Source organism: Ctenocephalides felis, unplaced genomic scaffold (assembly GCF_003426905.1).
Source record: "Ctenocephalides felis isolate EL2017-DRISC unplaced genomic scaffold, ASM342690v1 CF-g0.4_SCAFFOLD_01886, whole genome shotgun sequence".
Classification (NCBI taxonomy): Eukaryota; Metazoa; Arthropoda; class Insecta; order Siphonaptera; family Pulicidae; genus Ctenocephalides; species Ctenocephalides felis.
The window spans coordinates 77286499-77303574 of NW_020538040.1; the positions used below are offsets into that span (position 1 = coordinate 77286499).

The 17076-nt window shown below is 30.0% G+C and overlaps 1 protein-coding gene, 1 long non-coding RNA gene and 1 pseudogene across 3 annotated transcripts; 2 read left to right on the forward strand and 1 right to left on the reverse strand.

Annotated features, from left to right (window-relative positions):
• The first annotated feature begins 927 nt into the window (after positions 1–927).
• Positions 928–12633, forward strand: LOC113378173 (death-inducer obliterator 1). 2 transcript variants are annotated; one of them, XM_026618696.1, is made up of 13 exons: positions 928–1350; positions 1632–1832; positions 2277–4329; positions 5832–6024; positions 6506–6808; positions 6999–7157; positions 7240–7617; positions 7988–9151; positions 9866–10074; positions 10175–10388; positions 10546–10735; positions 11017–11252; positions 11677–12633. In XM_026618696.1, exons 1-13 carry the CDS (start codon positions 1236–1238, stop codon positions 12616–12618), a joined length of 6357 nt encoding a protein of 2118 aa, XP_026474481.1. In that variant the 5' UTR covers positions 928–1235; the 3' UTR covers positions 12619–12633. The 2 variants fall into 2 exon arrangements, with proteins under 2 accessions (XP_026474481.1, XP_026474482.1); XM_026618697.1 differs by having other exon boundaries at positions 11020–11252.
• A 213-nt stretch (positions 12634–12846) lies between these two features.
• LOC113375375 lies at positions 12847–13371 on the reverse strand (annotated as a pseudogene).
• Positions 13372–16006: 2635 nt separating this feature from the next.
• On the forward strand, positions 16007–16720 carry LOC113378177. The gene is made up of 3 exons (XR_003367152.1): positions 16007–16329; positions 16408–16506; positions 16592–16720. It is a non-coding gene; the product is annotated as an uncharacterized LOC113378177 (long non-coding RNA).
• Positions 16721–17076: the final 356 nt, after the last annotated feature.

The following is a 17076-nucleotide window of genomic DNA, read 5'->3' on the forward strand; positions in this document are numbered from 1 at the left end:
CCTTGTTTTTTTTTTTTGAACTAGCACATCTGAAGTTACTCTTAATGGTTATAATGGAATACATATCAGACATTAGACAATGGAATTGGGACAAATAATTTTAAGCCTATAATGGTAGGTTTTTGTCACACTTACAATTACAATGAATACAGCACAACATCTGTATTGCTGATTTTCATTTCAAATATGTTCATCATGGAGGCCAAATGAGTTCACCAATAATATTCCTAATAATTATTGATTTACATATGAATCTAAAGTAGTAAGACAAAATTTTATTGGCACAAAATGTGAGCTTTTATTGAAAGTACAAACACAAAATTACTTTGCATTGAAATTATAAATATGATAAAAAAATATTTATAATAATTATATATGTGTATATATATAATAATAATAATAATAATTAAAGTTGAAAACGTCAAGGAGACAGCTATAGCCAAAATATGAAAATATTTCTAAACTTGTGTTCACACGAATATGCATTTACATATATTCTGTATAACATTGATTCAAAAAATTGTATATCTTTCTGCAAATGATAAAATTAGCAATCGAGCCGGGCTGTCAACAAGTTTATAAGCTTCCATTTGAACTATTCGTATTTAATCGGTATTAATTATCAATGTTTCATACCCCAAAATAATATTTTTCATTTTAATAACTCTTTATTCTACTATTCTATTATTATGGTCTTGTGTGAGATTTCAATCTAAAATAAAATAATTGAAATAAATAATAATCAAACACTGCACTGCACGGCTTTAAGCGGTTTGATTTGTTCTTACATTTAATAATGTTGGCTAGGCAGGCTTATTGTGCTTATTTCTATTGCCTATGGCTAGGGTGCGTTCGCAAGCGATTAGCTTTCTCTGTTGGTAGCACTGCTCACGTTGATCACTCGCTACCCAAGCTTTTTCGCAAATGAATAACGATGTATTAAATGGCGGATCAAAGCTATAAAGAGAATTAATCTGTGATGATAATTGTATTTTAATCGTATATAATATCAATTAATTATATTTTTATCTATTATACAAGTAGTTAAGTGTATGATATTTGTGCAATCTAATTCCATGAGGAAACTTTAGTTGAACGCCGTCGTTGTAAAAATGGCGTCAATCAATGTTTGAGGCAAATTAAACCAAAATATAAGATGACTATAGAGACATGTTTTTGTGATGAATTTATAATCTATAAACATTTGTAGCGTTGCAAATGGTTACAGCAGTACAATGTCGAATTCAGTTTTCAAAGATTGTGAACCTCTCAAAGAGGATACAATGGTAATCCTTGTAAATCACGATGGTTCCATATCTGTCGATCATAACAGTTTGCAGTCATTATTAAGTGAGCATTAAATTTGGTTGGACTCTGATTAATAATTTGTTAGTAGTAAACAAATAATAAGTTCAGTATAAAGTAACAACTAATAAGACATAGTTTACTGTTGTCATTTACTTTCTGAACAACATGTGAAAAATGACATTTTTACTTTGTTCTTCAATAATATTAATGTATTTATTACTTATGAATTCAAAAGCATGAGTATACAAATAAAATTAATGTGTAGTATTACAGTGTAATGTATTTTTTTCATAATATCTCTAATGTTACTGCATATGTCTCAGCTAACAAATCTGCATCCACTTCAATAAACGTAGTGCGTGTTTCAAATAATGACAACATTGGTGCAGCCAATAAAGATAATGAACTCAATATAGGGGTTGATAATGCGGAGATTAACAGCACAATAATGCCTGAAGTTCATTTTACACTAGAAAGTTATTATTCACCCGAAGAGTCAAGAACGATAGCAGCAAATATAATGAGTAAGTTGAATTAATATTTTTTCGTAAACAGTGTTTTGTACATGTATACAATACAATATAAGCCAGTATGAACAACATGATACATTGAGTTTAGTAACAGTTCTAGCTGAAGGCTGTACTTTAATTTTGACAACTAGTTCTGTTTAACATCAATTTGAGTATTTTTTGAGTATTATTTGTTTACTATTCAATAATATAATAGTTCTTGGTATAAAAGTTTCAATAATAAAATTGAAAATGAAATGAATTGAAACCTTTACGATTGTGATTTTTTTTTCAAATTTTGATGTAATGCTATTTGTGTAGCAGTTGATTATAAATAAACATAGCAATAGTGCAAAAGTCTAAAATTCTGTTTATACTTATATTCACTTATTTATTTCAACTATGCACATTTATATTATTATTATCATGTATCTCATATGTTTGTATATTCTATTCTAGATTTCCAAGGAGATGTTCCCAGTAGTACACCCCTATCATTGGATACAACAGATTTCAATTTGTTTGTAATTAAAAATGACCATTGCTATACGCCTCTTACTTCTCCAAGTCAAAAATTACCTGTAATAATTGACAGTCCACCTAGTACAGTTTCAGATGATCCCAAGAGACGTCAGTCAGAAGTAATCAAACTGCCCACCAAAGATGTTAAAAGGAACTTGTATAATACTAAATTATCAAAGCCTGCCCATAATCAAAATGACATTGTTCTATTAAAACCTCCAATTCCTATATCCAATGTTAAAAAAGGTCAAGAACTACAAGATCGGTCACAAGAAGATTTACAAACCTTATTAGAACAAGATGATTTTGATTCTGAGCATATGCCTTCAAGTGAAAGTGCATCATCAGATGACGGCAGTGATGCTGATTTTAATATTAATGAAAGAAGATCTGCCAAGTTGAGGAGGGGAACTAAAGGTTTTAAAGGATCAAGCATGACTAGAACTAAATCCATAAAAAAGCCGAAACGACGAAAATCAATGGCAAGTGCTCAACATTTAGAAGTAGAATCCATGTTGCAGGCAATGGAAGGTGGAAATGTATGTTTAGCTAAACCTACATCTAGAAGACATTCCTTAAATGTCACTAAATCAGTGGTAGAAAAGAAAATTAAACCTAAACCTGTAAAAATTTCAAAAATGATTAAAAAGGAGAAAACACCCCCATTAGAGATTGCAAAGTCTATTTCACCAGAGCAAGTGTTATTAGAAACTCCAAAAGCGAATGAAGAATCAAAGGTTATTTCAAAAGCTCAAGCAAAGAAAGATAAAAAGCCACCTGCTCATGTCACTGAAGCTTTATTTAGTGATATGACATCTTTGTTTTCATCTCCTGATATAATTAAAAAAGTTTCAACACCTCCTGGAAGGCTATCAATGGATCAGAGGAAAAGTATTGACAGTTGCTCGGAATCAACTAGTATGCTTATGAAATCTGATAAAGTTGAAAAACAAAAACAAAACAAAGATACAACAGAAGATTTTATTTCAATTTCATCTAAAGAGAGTACATACAGTTTATGCGAGTCAACTGACAATAATCCAAAGCATTTGGATTTTATTGATAAATTTATTAATGGGAGTAGCTTCCCAGATCAGAATAGTAGTTTATCTGTACCACCTATCACTTCATTGCCAAGCCTTGCTAGTATTTTGCAAGCCAGTGGTGCAACTGAGGCAGAAACTAACATGGATGAGGCTACACTTCTAAGCAATGTTGTTGGTGTTAATTTACTTGATTCTCCAAATAAAATTCCTAATCCTTTAGAAGCAGTTAGCATACAAGCATTAACTAATAGTGACATTCCAGATTCTGGTCCATTATCTGCAGTTAGTGCAGGATCTTTAGATTTAGAAGAGAACACTTTGTTAGAAAGTTTGCATAATGTTGGTGAGGATATAAGTGAGGATTTCCTTATGCATATTACACAAACACTGGTTGAGAATAGTGATATCAAAGCTGTCATTGACAAACAATTAGAAAATCCGACAACAATTGAACAACCTGCCTCTATTACCCCAACTATTCCTCCAACAGTAGTGACCCCTAAACCTAAACCTGTAGAGTCACCATTTGTAAAATTGGCTCAAGCCAAACTTGCAAGCAAAGAAGCAGCTATGGCAAGAAAGGAGCCCATTCAGATTGTACGTAGTGATGGTCGCATTATAACATTGCCTCCCATTGAAGCTCCTGCTACAAGATCAAAGAGAAAAAATCAAGTGACTGCATCAGTTTCCAATAGTGTAACTCCAGTGACTAAACTTATTACACCTGCTGTGACTTCATCTAAGATAGATAATATAGTTAGCACTAAAAAGGCTGATTTAATTCCTGTAACTGTTAAAAAAGTTGTACCAGAGGTACCTAAAAAACGTGCAAGAACTAATAGTATGCATAAATCTGTAATGCAACATTCCTTACCTGAGAGCGAAGAAGATGAAGAAGAAGACAGTGATGCAGAGAGCTGGAGAAGTGAGGACGATCCTGATAGGTATTGTATACATTATAATTATCCCTTAATATTCTAATTCTTGCATGATTAAGTTCAAAATTAGTCGAGTAGCGTGCACAGCTTCTGCAATAATAATTTGTTACATACCTTTTGTTAGTTAATATTATGAGTGGTTATTTTTTTAACTAATATTAAAAAATCTTGTTTTTCTTATTAATTTTTTTTGTGGATATTATTTCTTTAGGTGTAAGAAGCATTCACTATATGAATATATATTTATTTTAATTTAATACCATATTAATCAACGTTTTTAAAGTAATAATATATAAGATTTATTTGACAATAGGTTTTGCATGTATATATAAAATTGTATTTTGTATGTACAAGTACATTTATATGTAAACTGATATTTTTATGTAATTTTTACATACACATAACCATGCAGAAAAATTTTCTAATACATTTGCATGTTAACAAATATATATATTTATATATATTTATATATATATATATGTGTGTGTGTGTGTGTGTAAAAGAAATTATGTATCAATAGTCGCTAATAAAAGCTAATCATTTTAAATACTACTGAACTTACTGATTTGGAAATAACTTTTTACAGCTCAGTAACTGTGGCAATATGTTCTTCATATAGATTTTGTTTCTCTTTTGTTTCAAAAATTTTAAAGACAAAATATGTGACAGGTTAGAGTGTAACCTTCATGTTTTTGTTTTAGACATTGTTTATTTTATTATAATATTATACAATAACATATTAGTTTTCTACATCAAAATTTATCCAGGCCAGCTGCTTTTAGTCTATGCACTAATGAAGTGAATGAACATGAAATTTTAGAACCAATGGTTGTATTAAACTCATGATACATAATACTTACTATAAAGATATAACGCGTACCATATTATATGTTATAGTTTTACTAAATGATTAATCTTATTTCAATGGATAATTTAACATACATTGATTTTCACACCATATTTAATTTAGAGTCTAGATATGTAATGGAATTGTTCATTTTACAAGGTATTTTTAAGTTTCACAACACTCATGTGAGCCAGGCTTTATCATATTGATAAATTAGATAAAAATGTTCAAAATTTATTTTTTAATGCTTGGTTTTGATGTAACAATTATATTTAATATGCTGAAATAGTTGGAAGTGATTTGTATTAAATACTTTATAAATTACTCTTAATGCCTTTAATTTTTAATTTATAAATTAAAAATTTATATACATCTTATTAAACTAGTTTTTAAAATCTTATATTAACAATGCTGATATAAGTATAATACATTCATGTGACTCATATATAACATGCAAATAACATTACTTAAAAAGATTTATTTTATACAATTTATCATATATTTTTACTCATACCATTAAGTGAAAATTAACTTAATTTTTTTTGTGTATTAACTGTTTTAAATTTAAAATATGCAACAGTCTAATACAAATTAAATATTAATTTATGTATACTTTCTAGAAACAAAGTAAAAAACTAAACTAAAATATGTGCTTTTTCAGACTATGGTGTATATGTCAACAACCACACAATAATCGATTTATGATTTGTTGTGATAAATGTGAAGATTGGTTTCATGGCAAATGTGTAAATATCACTAAAGCAATGGGTCAACAAATGGAAGAGCAGGGAATAGAATGGTCTTGCCCAAATTGTGTTAAAAAGAAAGAGGTAGATTACAACCAGACTGAAAAGGTCAGTGCTTTTTTTTATTTTAGGCATGGAATTTCATATGAAGTATTCCACATTACTTTCATCACCCACTGGGCATTATAAATCTTAATGATTTGTTCAATATTATATATATATATATAATAGAGATTTTTGCACTAGAATCTATGCACTAAATAAGTAGAAAGTTAAATGTATTATAATTATGTTAACTATGGATTGAACTTCCAATTAAATTTAAAGTTGATTCAAAGTCAGATGCAAGTTCTCCATGCTGATTTTCTTTGAACTGTGTATGTAAAGCCTTTATTTTGCATTGGAAATGATTTTACTAATAAATGGGGCTTACAAATAACCCAAGCATTTATTTTGGAATATCCACAAGTACTTTTTACTATATTTACTAAACCAAACTGTGGAATTAATCATGTTTATTAAATATAACTAAATTTCAAATTAGAATATTCTTAATAAGTCATATTTCTTAATGCTAAAATGTTAATAGGTTGCTCCTAATAGCACTTCGGTGGGCTATGACATGGTACTGGGTGTTGAATCTGCACCAACTCATTCAGTGCCTTATGAGAAATCAGTTAATACTAATTTAAATCATACCACATGCATTGTGTGTAAAAAGGAAGCTAGAGCTAGTAGTATCTACTGCAGTGACTCTTGTATACTGAAGCATGCCCAAGTCAGTTTAAGTATAATTAGTAAACCCCAGTCTGCAGATAAAGATTCTAACAAAAGTATTCAAACATCAACGAAGCCCAAATTCCAAAATATCATAAAAACCAAGAGTGATAGAGTAAGTGCTAATTAAGTTACAAAATATGAATATTGTATAAATTTCACTAGAAAGATTTGAGGAAAAATCTATTGTTATGCATTTTTGTGTGACTAAATTTTGTGTTAACATTAGCTATTTAATTACATAATTACTCACATTGAATAATATGCATTAATACAATATATCACATCAAAATCGAATGTTTTAGGTAATTGTTTTCGAAAGAACTACTGGTAGATGTTTAGCTGGGGATTCTGCTCCAACAGTTGAAAATCTAGAACATTGGTTAAAAGAAAATCCCACTTTTGAGGTAGTTTTGAAATCTGGGCCAAACCAACAAAATATTGGAAAGAAAATTCCAACACAAGTAAATTTTCTTGATAAAATACTTCATAAATCAATAATTCTTACACATTTATAAAATTACTTAATATTTTTTACAATTTCAGGTTAAAAACATAGTTGACATGAGAAAAGCTACTCCTGTAAAAATTAACCAAATCACATTAAATAATAAATTACAAAAGCCTTATAATTCTCTTAAAACAACACAAAAGCAAATAGTTCTTATACAACCACCAGCAAAACTACCTACACCGATTAAACAGGCTGTTGCTAATGTTTCAAAGCCAAGTGCCAAAGTTATGACAAATCAGAACAGCAGACTTAATGTAAATAAAACTAGTCAAGCAATAGCTCAACAAAATGCTAAAACTGCTCCTGCAACGCCTGTAAAAATTCCAATCCCATCACCAAGAGAAAAGGGAGAGAAGCCGAGGGTAGCTGATACAGAGCCAATAAGAATAAATGTTAGGAAGACTTTAAAAGTGAGTTGTTGTTGACTGAAAACAACCTAATTGTTGCCAGATTTTCATCTTCGAACTGATATAATTTTTTAGTTTAATATAAAATTATTTTATTTTAATGAGTAATCTTGTCTAAATGAGTTAAGAGTTGAAATTAAATTTTGTCCAATTTTCAATAATATTCTTAGGTTACAGAATTAGTATATTGTTGTTTTTTAAGGCAGATTAGTACTAAATAAAATATTTTATTATTGTTAAGTATATGTATAATATTTTTAGAGCATTTTTGTATATTTTTGTTAATGTTGAATATAGTTCATTTAAATTAAATATTTTCATTTTAATTATTACTACGTATTACCTTTCTAAACTTTATTCTTGATAATTTCAGGAACACTTACTGTTACGGAGTTCGGAAAATGTGGATAATAAATGGTCTCCAGATGACATTAAGGCATATTGTGATGAAATAGAAAATGAAATGTTTAATTTATTCAAAGATACAGATTCTAAATATAAAGCAAAATACAGATCTTTATTATTTAATATAAAAGACAAAAAAAATTTTACTTTATACAAAAAAATTTGCGAAGGAGATATTACACCTAAACAATTGGTCAGAATGTCTCCTGATGAACTTGCTAGTCAAGAATTAGCACAATGGCGAGCTAAAGAAGCAAAACACCAACTTGAAATGATAAAGAAATCAGAACTAGATCTTCTGGCCTGTGCAAAAACTTATGTGTTGAAAACACATAAAGGAGAAGAAATTATGGAAAGCCGTACTTCAGATATGACAGAAGTTGATCCAACAGTAGCTGTGGAAGATGTTGTATCAGCTCTGAATAATTCTGCAGTAAGTAGTACCTCAGAGCCACCTGAAATAGAAACATTTGAAACACCAACATTGCTAGATAGGCATAAATTAAAATTTGATAAATCAAATGGAAGTAAACAAATGGGCGATCATAAATCCAAAGCATCATCACATACCAAGGAAAAATCTCATAGTCGTAATAAATCTAGCCATAGCACAAGATCTAAAGATAAAAGTCATGACAGAGACAGAGACAAATATAGTGAAAGACATAGTAAAAGTAAAGGAAAAGATAAGAAATTATCCACAGAACATAAATCTCGTGATAAAAGAAACTCAAAAGAAAAGTCACCTGTTACAAGGAGAGAGAGTAGTCGTAGAAAATCAACTCGAGAAAACATGGAGAAGCAGTCAGGCAAAAACAAAGAGAGGAAAGAAGAAATTAAAGAAAAAGAACAAGTAAGTCAGCCTCTTAGTGAAACCATGAAAGATGATAGTATTCTATCAATTGCTGATCATACTCAAGACATAGAGTTGCCAAAGCCACAAGAAGATTCAAGTGAGGAGCAGCCATTGACAGAAGGTGAAAGCTACCAAGAACCAACAAGCACTGTAACGGAGTTTTATGGTACAGAGCCATCTTCAATAGGATTGGTTGAAGACAAGGATGGAACTGAAATATGGAATGGTGTAGTGAATATGGTAGATGTTGCACATTTTGGTGTTTTAGCCTTTCAGGTAATTATTAAGACTTGACTCTCTTATGTTTATATATACAAATATATATACAATAGAAACTCTATTAATCGGACTAATTGTTGTCGATAGGCACTCAGATAATCGAAAATCTGGATGAGTGTATGAAGAATAATTTTGTTTAATTAAAAATGACAAATGCATACATATACACCAACAAAAATGTTGTTTAGGAAATTAACACTTCCTTCTGTATGTACATACATATTTTCTCATACTAACTGCTGCATAATCATGCCGAATTCGAATTGTAGGTATATACATACATTTAAATTGTCCGCGGTTGGTAGTATAAACGAGTTTCTACTGTATGAGGAAATATTAACTCATTTCATAAAATATCATAAAGTGCATGTTTAGTAATTATTTCTTTCTATTAATGACACATTAAACAAGTTAGAACAATCTTCTTCTTGAATACTTCTAAAAAAATTTTTTATGAATATCGACGCTTATTGATTGCCCACATGAAATACTTTAAAAGCTAAATTTTGTTTATATCTACGCACCTTTTACGATCTGAAAAAATTATTTTATTTATACATATACTCACACAGGGAATAGGAATAAATTGGTGGTGCTCTCACTCTGCTAGCCTGCCTTTGTACAGAGAACCATTTTTTTTTTTATTATATATATATAATATATATTCTGAATATTTGGAATAAGTAAGTCATTTCTAATAGATTTATAAAGATTTCAGGAGACTGTCATGACTTGGCAAAAGATTTGCCTGGGGTTTTAGATATAGTTGGACGAATCGGTTTTTCTACTGTCTGGGAATATATAGCTAAAATGAAAACTTCTAATACAAAAGATATTATCGTTATACAATTAACTCCCATAAATGAAGAGGAAAGAGTACCTTATGTTGGGCTATACACATATCTGAGTACAAGAAAAAGGTATTAATATTTTTATAGAATCATTAGTCTAATGCCAGATTTTAATATATTATATTAATTAATTATAATTAATTATATTAAATTAATATAATTTCAACAGGCTTGGTGTGATCAAGCAAACTAGTTCAGCCATAAAGGATTTTTATATTTATCCATTGGGTAAAAAGGATTCTATTCCAACAGTACTGCTACCTTTATCAGTAAATGAAAATAGTAAAGAAATCTTGCCAAATACATTACTAGGAATTATAGTACGAGCTAGAAGAAAACGGCCAGCGAATATGCTATCATTGCCAATGCCAACAACTGCTAAGGTGCGTTTAATTACTTGAATAGGAATGATTCTCCCAGCTAATTTATTTGAGGCATTTATTTTATTGTTGAATAAATCTGATATTCAATAAGTAAAAGGTTGAGAATCATACTCTCATGTATATTTTACTTCATAGTTCATTATTCAAATTATTTTAGATTTCGCGAAAGTTGGTTTCTCCTCCTCCAAAGCCATTCTCAAATAACAAAAGGTTAACTGAAGATCAAGGATATACACCCCCAACAAGTCCTAGACCAGGCAGTTTAAAAAAGCTTATACCTAGTGCAAGCTCAGTCAATTTGCCACCATTAACCGATCATGTTAAAGAAAAAATTGCAGCCAGTTTAGGTAAACATTTTAATATTAACAGTATGTAAACATTCACTGTTTACATTACAATTACATTTTTATTAATAATTTGATATTTTTATTAATAATTAATTGTCCAGTGTGAATTAAAGCTATGTAGAATCAGCAATTATATGTATTTTAACTGTTAAGACAGATGCTACATTGAAATTACATACATAATTACATTAATACATTACATTAAAAACAGTCAATTTATATTTAATTAGACTCCTCATATTATTTATTTTTTACACACATTAAATTTGTATCATTTTTAGCAGCATCTACAGCAGAAGATGAACCATATAGCCCTGGCGGCAGTGACAATGGTGAGACAGATTTGCTGGGCACCACAATTATTAAGCCAACATTAGAAGCAGATCTATTATATATTCCTTCCGAGGAGCCCTCAGAAATAGAGAAAAAAATGGAAGAGTTGAATAGACGAATAGAAGAACAGAAAAAGCAAATTCAATCAATGAGCGCTGGAATCATTGGAACACATCAGGATCAAGTTAGTATAATAATTGTAACAAAATATCAAGTGATTTAAAAATCTCGTAGCAATAAAATCTGATCTATTATATAAGACACAATTTCATCTTCGGTCAGGTTGAAGGCAGATGACAAATTAATTGATAAAATAAACTCTGTTCTGTGAAACAAAAAGAATGCGAAGACAATACTTTCAGTACACATCTAATTATTTCTGTAATGGCATTATGCTCCATATCACAGATTAGATTATTCCACATAAGATAATGATTGTAGAGCTCATCTTTGATATCATATGAAAACCCTATAGTTTCATTTGTTTTGAGCATAACTTAGATCAGTTCAACTAATGACCTAATCTTTATAATTAATAATGAGGAAAATTGTCTTGTATTATTGTTGCTCTTATTTTTGCATTACAACATTTAACTTATTTGTTTTAGTTGGATGAACATTATTCACCTTCGAGGCCTGTCACTCCAGATAATACTTCAATACCTGCTCTAGAAAACATATCTTTACCTTCCAATTTACAAGAGATCTTAGCAAGTATTCAAAGTAAGACCACTAACCAGCCCTCATCTACTTCGTCTTACTTGCCTATGACTCCTGAAGCTGTGGGAATCGGAATTGAAGACAAATATAGTCCAACTGCACCAAGTTCCTATCTACGGGATAAACGGGAATTCGATCTTGCAATAAATTCACATCAGGGTTATAATTTAGGTATAAAACATTTAAAAAATCAAATTGTAGGTCAACCAACTAGTGATGTTTCATTATATACAAATAAAGATAACAGTTCAAATTTAAAATCAATTAATCAAACAGATGTATCTTTGAACTTACCACTTAGCGATATTGATGAACGTAAAAGTTCACAAATATTTGCTGATGTTGATGATAGAATTGCATTTAAACTGCCTTTGAAAGATGTAGACGAGCGGTTTCCGCCTAAACTTATAAATGATGATATGTCACTTATAAATACTACCAATCCTATATTAAATGTTCCACCCTTAGTTCATAAGTATCAAATTCCCCCGCCACCTATCACTAAGCCAATGAGTAAATTGGCTCAGTTAAGTGAGGAAGAGCTCTTGAGTATGGTGCCAGATGATATATTAAGTAGTCCTAGTGTAACATCTGTTGATAAAATGTCAACTAGCAATAATTGTTCTGACAGTTTAGGAAAAGCTAAATTAGGTTCTGTTACACAGGCCCCCATATTGTATAACAAACCTCCCCCAGTCATGTTGAAAGATATTTCTTTTTCACAAGTGACTGCAGAGCTACCTATTAATACAGGAACTTCAAAAAGAGCTAAATTAGAACAGCCTCCGCCTCCTGGCATCGAATCATTTTTTGAAGAAGGTGACTTATAGGTTAATGTAAAGTTTATATAGAGTAAATCTATAATATAAAAATTGTAAAATAACTATTTGTAATATTGATTTGTTATATAAATATATATTAAGAATTATATATATAAAAAAAATGCTGCAATCATGTGAGAAATTTGTATAATAAAATTATAATTTATAAGGAGTTACATAGTAATTTAATTTATATAATCTATGTATATATTAAACAATAAATAATAATTCATTATCCTATGAATTTTTTCCTCCATAGACACTATCTTCTGAGTAAGCGATATACAAAAAATAATCTTCATCATGATATTCCTTATACAATTTTCCCATAGTTGCAGATGTGGGGGGTATAATATTGTTAATAAAAAAAAATAGAGCATCTTCTGGTCGCAACTGTATTCGTTTACGAATGAGGTAGTAAAATTGTCCAACAGTAAACTCTTCAGGTACTAAAAACTTGTTTTTGTCTAGATTACCAATTCGAGATCTAGATGTTTTTTCAACTATTACAGGAACACGATCGGGATATTTCGAACATATGCTGTGTCCTTCATTTTTCCTATCGTCGAACGAAACGAGCTTCTTATATTTGAAATCCATTCCTTAAAATGCTGTCAGCAATCTGTTTTTTTTTAATACACGTTATATCTATGAAATTGTAACTTGTTTACTTACTTGCCAATTTAAAGTATCCAGTAATTGCTGTGCAAAACCACAAAATACTTTTTCTTCCAATTACTATATACAGATTCGCTTTTGTCGACTTTATTTATTTATCATCGAACGGATGACACTGTTTTTGTTTTGTGCACAGACTACAAATTAAATATTTGATCATAGATAAGAACTTCAATAGTGAGATCATATAGTCGTATCGTCATTATATTCTTAGCTATTAAAAGATAAAACACACCAGAAAAAACAATAAAAAAAAAAAAGAGTGCGCATAAGGATCACACGCGATTGAAGTAAAACTTTTAATATTGTATGAGTAGGCAATTAAAATAAAAATAAAAAAACATCATATTTAAATTTTAAAAATCATTTATTAATAATCACATAACATCAATAACACAGCTTAAAACAACAGCGATAGATTAATTGCTATCACATTTCATATATGATATAATAGGTTTGTGATAACTGAAATGAGAGACATAAATTTTGCTTTGTAAACTATGTACATTTCTTGAGAAAACTGCATCAATAGTCGTGCCATATCTTGTGGTTGATTCAAATGGAGAATTATTCATTGTTAAATTAAATTTATTATTTAAAAAATCAATTAATGGTTGTGATTCTTCTGAACTAAAATTGACATTGAAATCTCCAGCTAATCTCCTAATGGTATCCCGTTGTGATTAGTATTTAAAAGTTTTGCACCCTCATTAGAAAAATGAAGTAACTGCTGATGAAGAAATTTAATAATATTTGATACGTTTTTATTGGGAGAAATGTAAAGGACGACTATAATTAATGTTTGATTCTGAGTGTTCACACAGCGGACAACTGCAATATCACACCTACTTGTGTAATTTCATTAGGAATATCCAGTAATATTGTTGGCGCAAGAAACTGCATAGGAGTCGCACTATGAAGAGTATCTGAACATGAATGATAGACAGCTACACCACCTGCTCTTGAGTTTGATCGTTTGTATTGAGTAACGCAGTAATAGTTCTGAATATCAATTCGTTCTTCATTATTAATCCAAATTTCCGAAAATAACAAAAACGTACAACGTTGTAGCACTTTATCAGGCAAATGAGCAGATCAGGCAAATGAGCTCGTAAACTTTGGCAGTTAAACGAAAACAATGAAATGTCGTTCAAACTTATTATCTCACTCAATTTTTCTTCTTGTGTTATTAATCTACAAGTTGAAAGTCTTTGGAATTCAGTTTGTAAGTCCATTAATCCTGCTGGCCGTTTTCTTCCATGATAAATTTTTTGTCGTTGTTTTTAGAAATGATGAACAATCCATTAATCCTGGTAACATAAGCAACATATAGAAGCTGCTGATTATGTGTTTTATTGTATTCATATACAATTTCATCAAAAGTACCACCTTGTGATTTGTGTATTGTGAGTGCACAAGCAGACACTAAAGGAAAATGATTTCTTTTGGCAAATATGGTTTTATTTCTATTCATTGGAATAGATGAAGATCTCCTGAGAATCGGCACAGCTGTCCTACTGATATTAAGAGTTTGAATATGATGTGCAGCTTTCTTCCTAATTTTGTTACCTATCTTACCAGGAAATTCAAACCATAAACGTAGAAGTTCATCATTATCGCCACGTTCTATGTACACTAATTTTCCTACACAACCATTAGCTAAGCCATCACTTACATCAATATTAATTGTTATTATGTAAAATTTATTCAGAACTAAAATTATTTCATACGGCAAACCCCCGGTATCAATAACCGATTTTTGTGAAACTGCTGACGAATGTATGATTGTTGATCTGTCGCATGGCAACCTACACAAATATCCGTGGCAGTAGATATTATTTTGTCTTCAACGATTCAATATAAATTTATTATATTCCATGACATATTTATTCTCTAAGAAAAGTCTTTTTCCATGAGGACATAATACGGCAACCTCTTCTTTTGTAACAAAACGTGATTCAATTAATGCAAGTTCATATAGGTTTAGCGTTCGACTTACGCATGTCATGATGGGAGTGGATCGCGACTCGCGACATCAGCGCTTACAGCGTCGTAGTGTTCAACTTCACGTTGGCGTTTTCGTTGCATTTGTACGGATTTACACCCGTGTAGCCTAAAGAAATTTTTACACCCATATCGCGCCTAAAGAAGTTTTACTTCAAAAATTAATTAAGATATAGAAAATAAACAATATAAAGTTAACATTTTTTGGTTTCAATTTAAACCGAAAATTTGTGTAATGTAAGTTTTATGCACCCACACAATGATGAAAAAACACGAAGCACACGAAGAAGATAAGTAGCGATTCAGCAAATTTATATATATATATATATATATATATATATATACAATATATATATATTGTGTGTTGAGTGTATGCGATAGATGACAAAACCTTGATCAATGAAATATAATGTTACACACATATCATCCATGATGTAGACTGTTTTACATACATTGAATTTAAGTTTTGTATAAAGCAGTTGTTGAAACATTAATAGAAGGATCCTAGAATACCAAACTATAGGTCGACCTATAGTAGCTTTTAGTTACTCCAATATTTCTATAAAAAATTATACATCGTTTATTCTGTTACTATCTATGATTTGAAAATATAAACATAGCAATGCATTCAAATCAATTTGAAAACAAAACAGTATTTGCATATTTAATGGTACTTGTAGTTACTTTGGTCCATGGCCGGTAATCTCGGAACAAACGTCTGTAACCCGAGTTTAGTTAGAGCCCCTGCCGCCGGTCGCGCTTGTTTTTTTTTTTTTATTTTTTTTTCACTTTGAAATCGAATTTGACATATGACAGATACTTAAATTAAACATGGCGTCCATTGTAATAAATTTTTCATGGAGAGATAACCTAGACAATATAATAAATGCTTGTTAGAGTAAAAAACAAATAAGCTGTCGAAGTGCATTGTTTAACGAAGAAGAAATACCAAGAAAAATGCATGTATTATGTAGTTCCAGCGAGAAACGACGAAGTAAAAGTAAAATAAGTAATAATATTTGCCGGCTTTCAATCTAAGTGAGTACTTTTATTAATATGCATACTTCGAATTACTTTCATTTGATTGTACTATTCTGATATGATTTTTCATTACAGTTTAATAATTCAGAAATAATTGAGACATTTAACTATATCAATACTAGAAATTTTAAGGTTATAAATAGACAGAGAGAATTCCTGTCAGCTCTCTGAAAGGTATGTTATTAAATAACTAAATATAAATTAATCTTGTTCTAATAATGTAGGATCATAACTAATAATTCTACATCGATTTTTTCAGCAGTATAAAAGGAAAATACGTTCAAATGTAAAATGTTTAGACGGTTTACTAAACACATTCACAAGTGTACAAGTATTGATATGAGATGAATGAATACACAGGAAAAAACAATAAGAATGAAGTCTGAAATGTGCTGAAATCTTTGCTGATCTCCCACTAGTATTGAACAGTACGACTCGTAATTATATATTAAGTCAGTTTGGAGAACATACTAAAAACACTAATGATATAATCGTAAGTGAAAGGAAATTCTCAATAAATGGTGAAATTCTAGCTAGTGCAAAGGTTAATTTAGGTTTGGCTATGTCACAGGAAAAGTTTTTAAGTATTAATAATTTCATTTTGATATTACAAGAAATATTATTATCTGTGTTGTTTAATGATGATAAAGGGAATCACATTGTATAGATTTTCAGGAACTGTCAAATGACAGGCAAAGTATAATCATGATTAATGATAAAATTCTAAAAAGCAAAGGGATAAAA

Bases quoted from the DNA above. Each gene is read 5' to 3' on its own strand.
- LOC113378173 (XM_026618696.1), top strand. From the start codon at position 1,236: ATGTCGAATTCAGTTTTCAAAGATTGTGAACCTCTCAAAGAGGATACA. The intron at 1,351-1,631 runs GTGAGCATTAAA...CATATGTCTCAG, and splicing joins CAGTTTGCAGTCATTATTAA to CTAACAAATCTGCATCCACT. The intron at 10,389-10,545 runs GTGCGTTTAATT...AAATTATTTTAG, and splicing joins CAATGCCAACAACTGCTAAG to ATTTCGCGAAAGTTGGTTTC.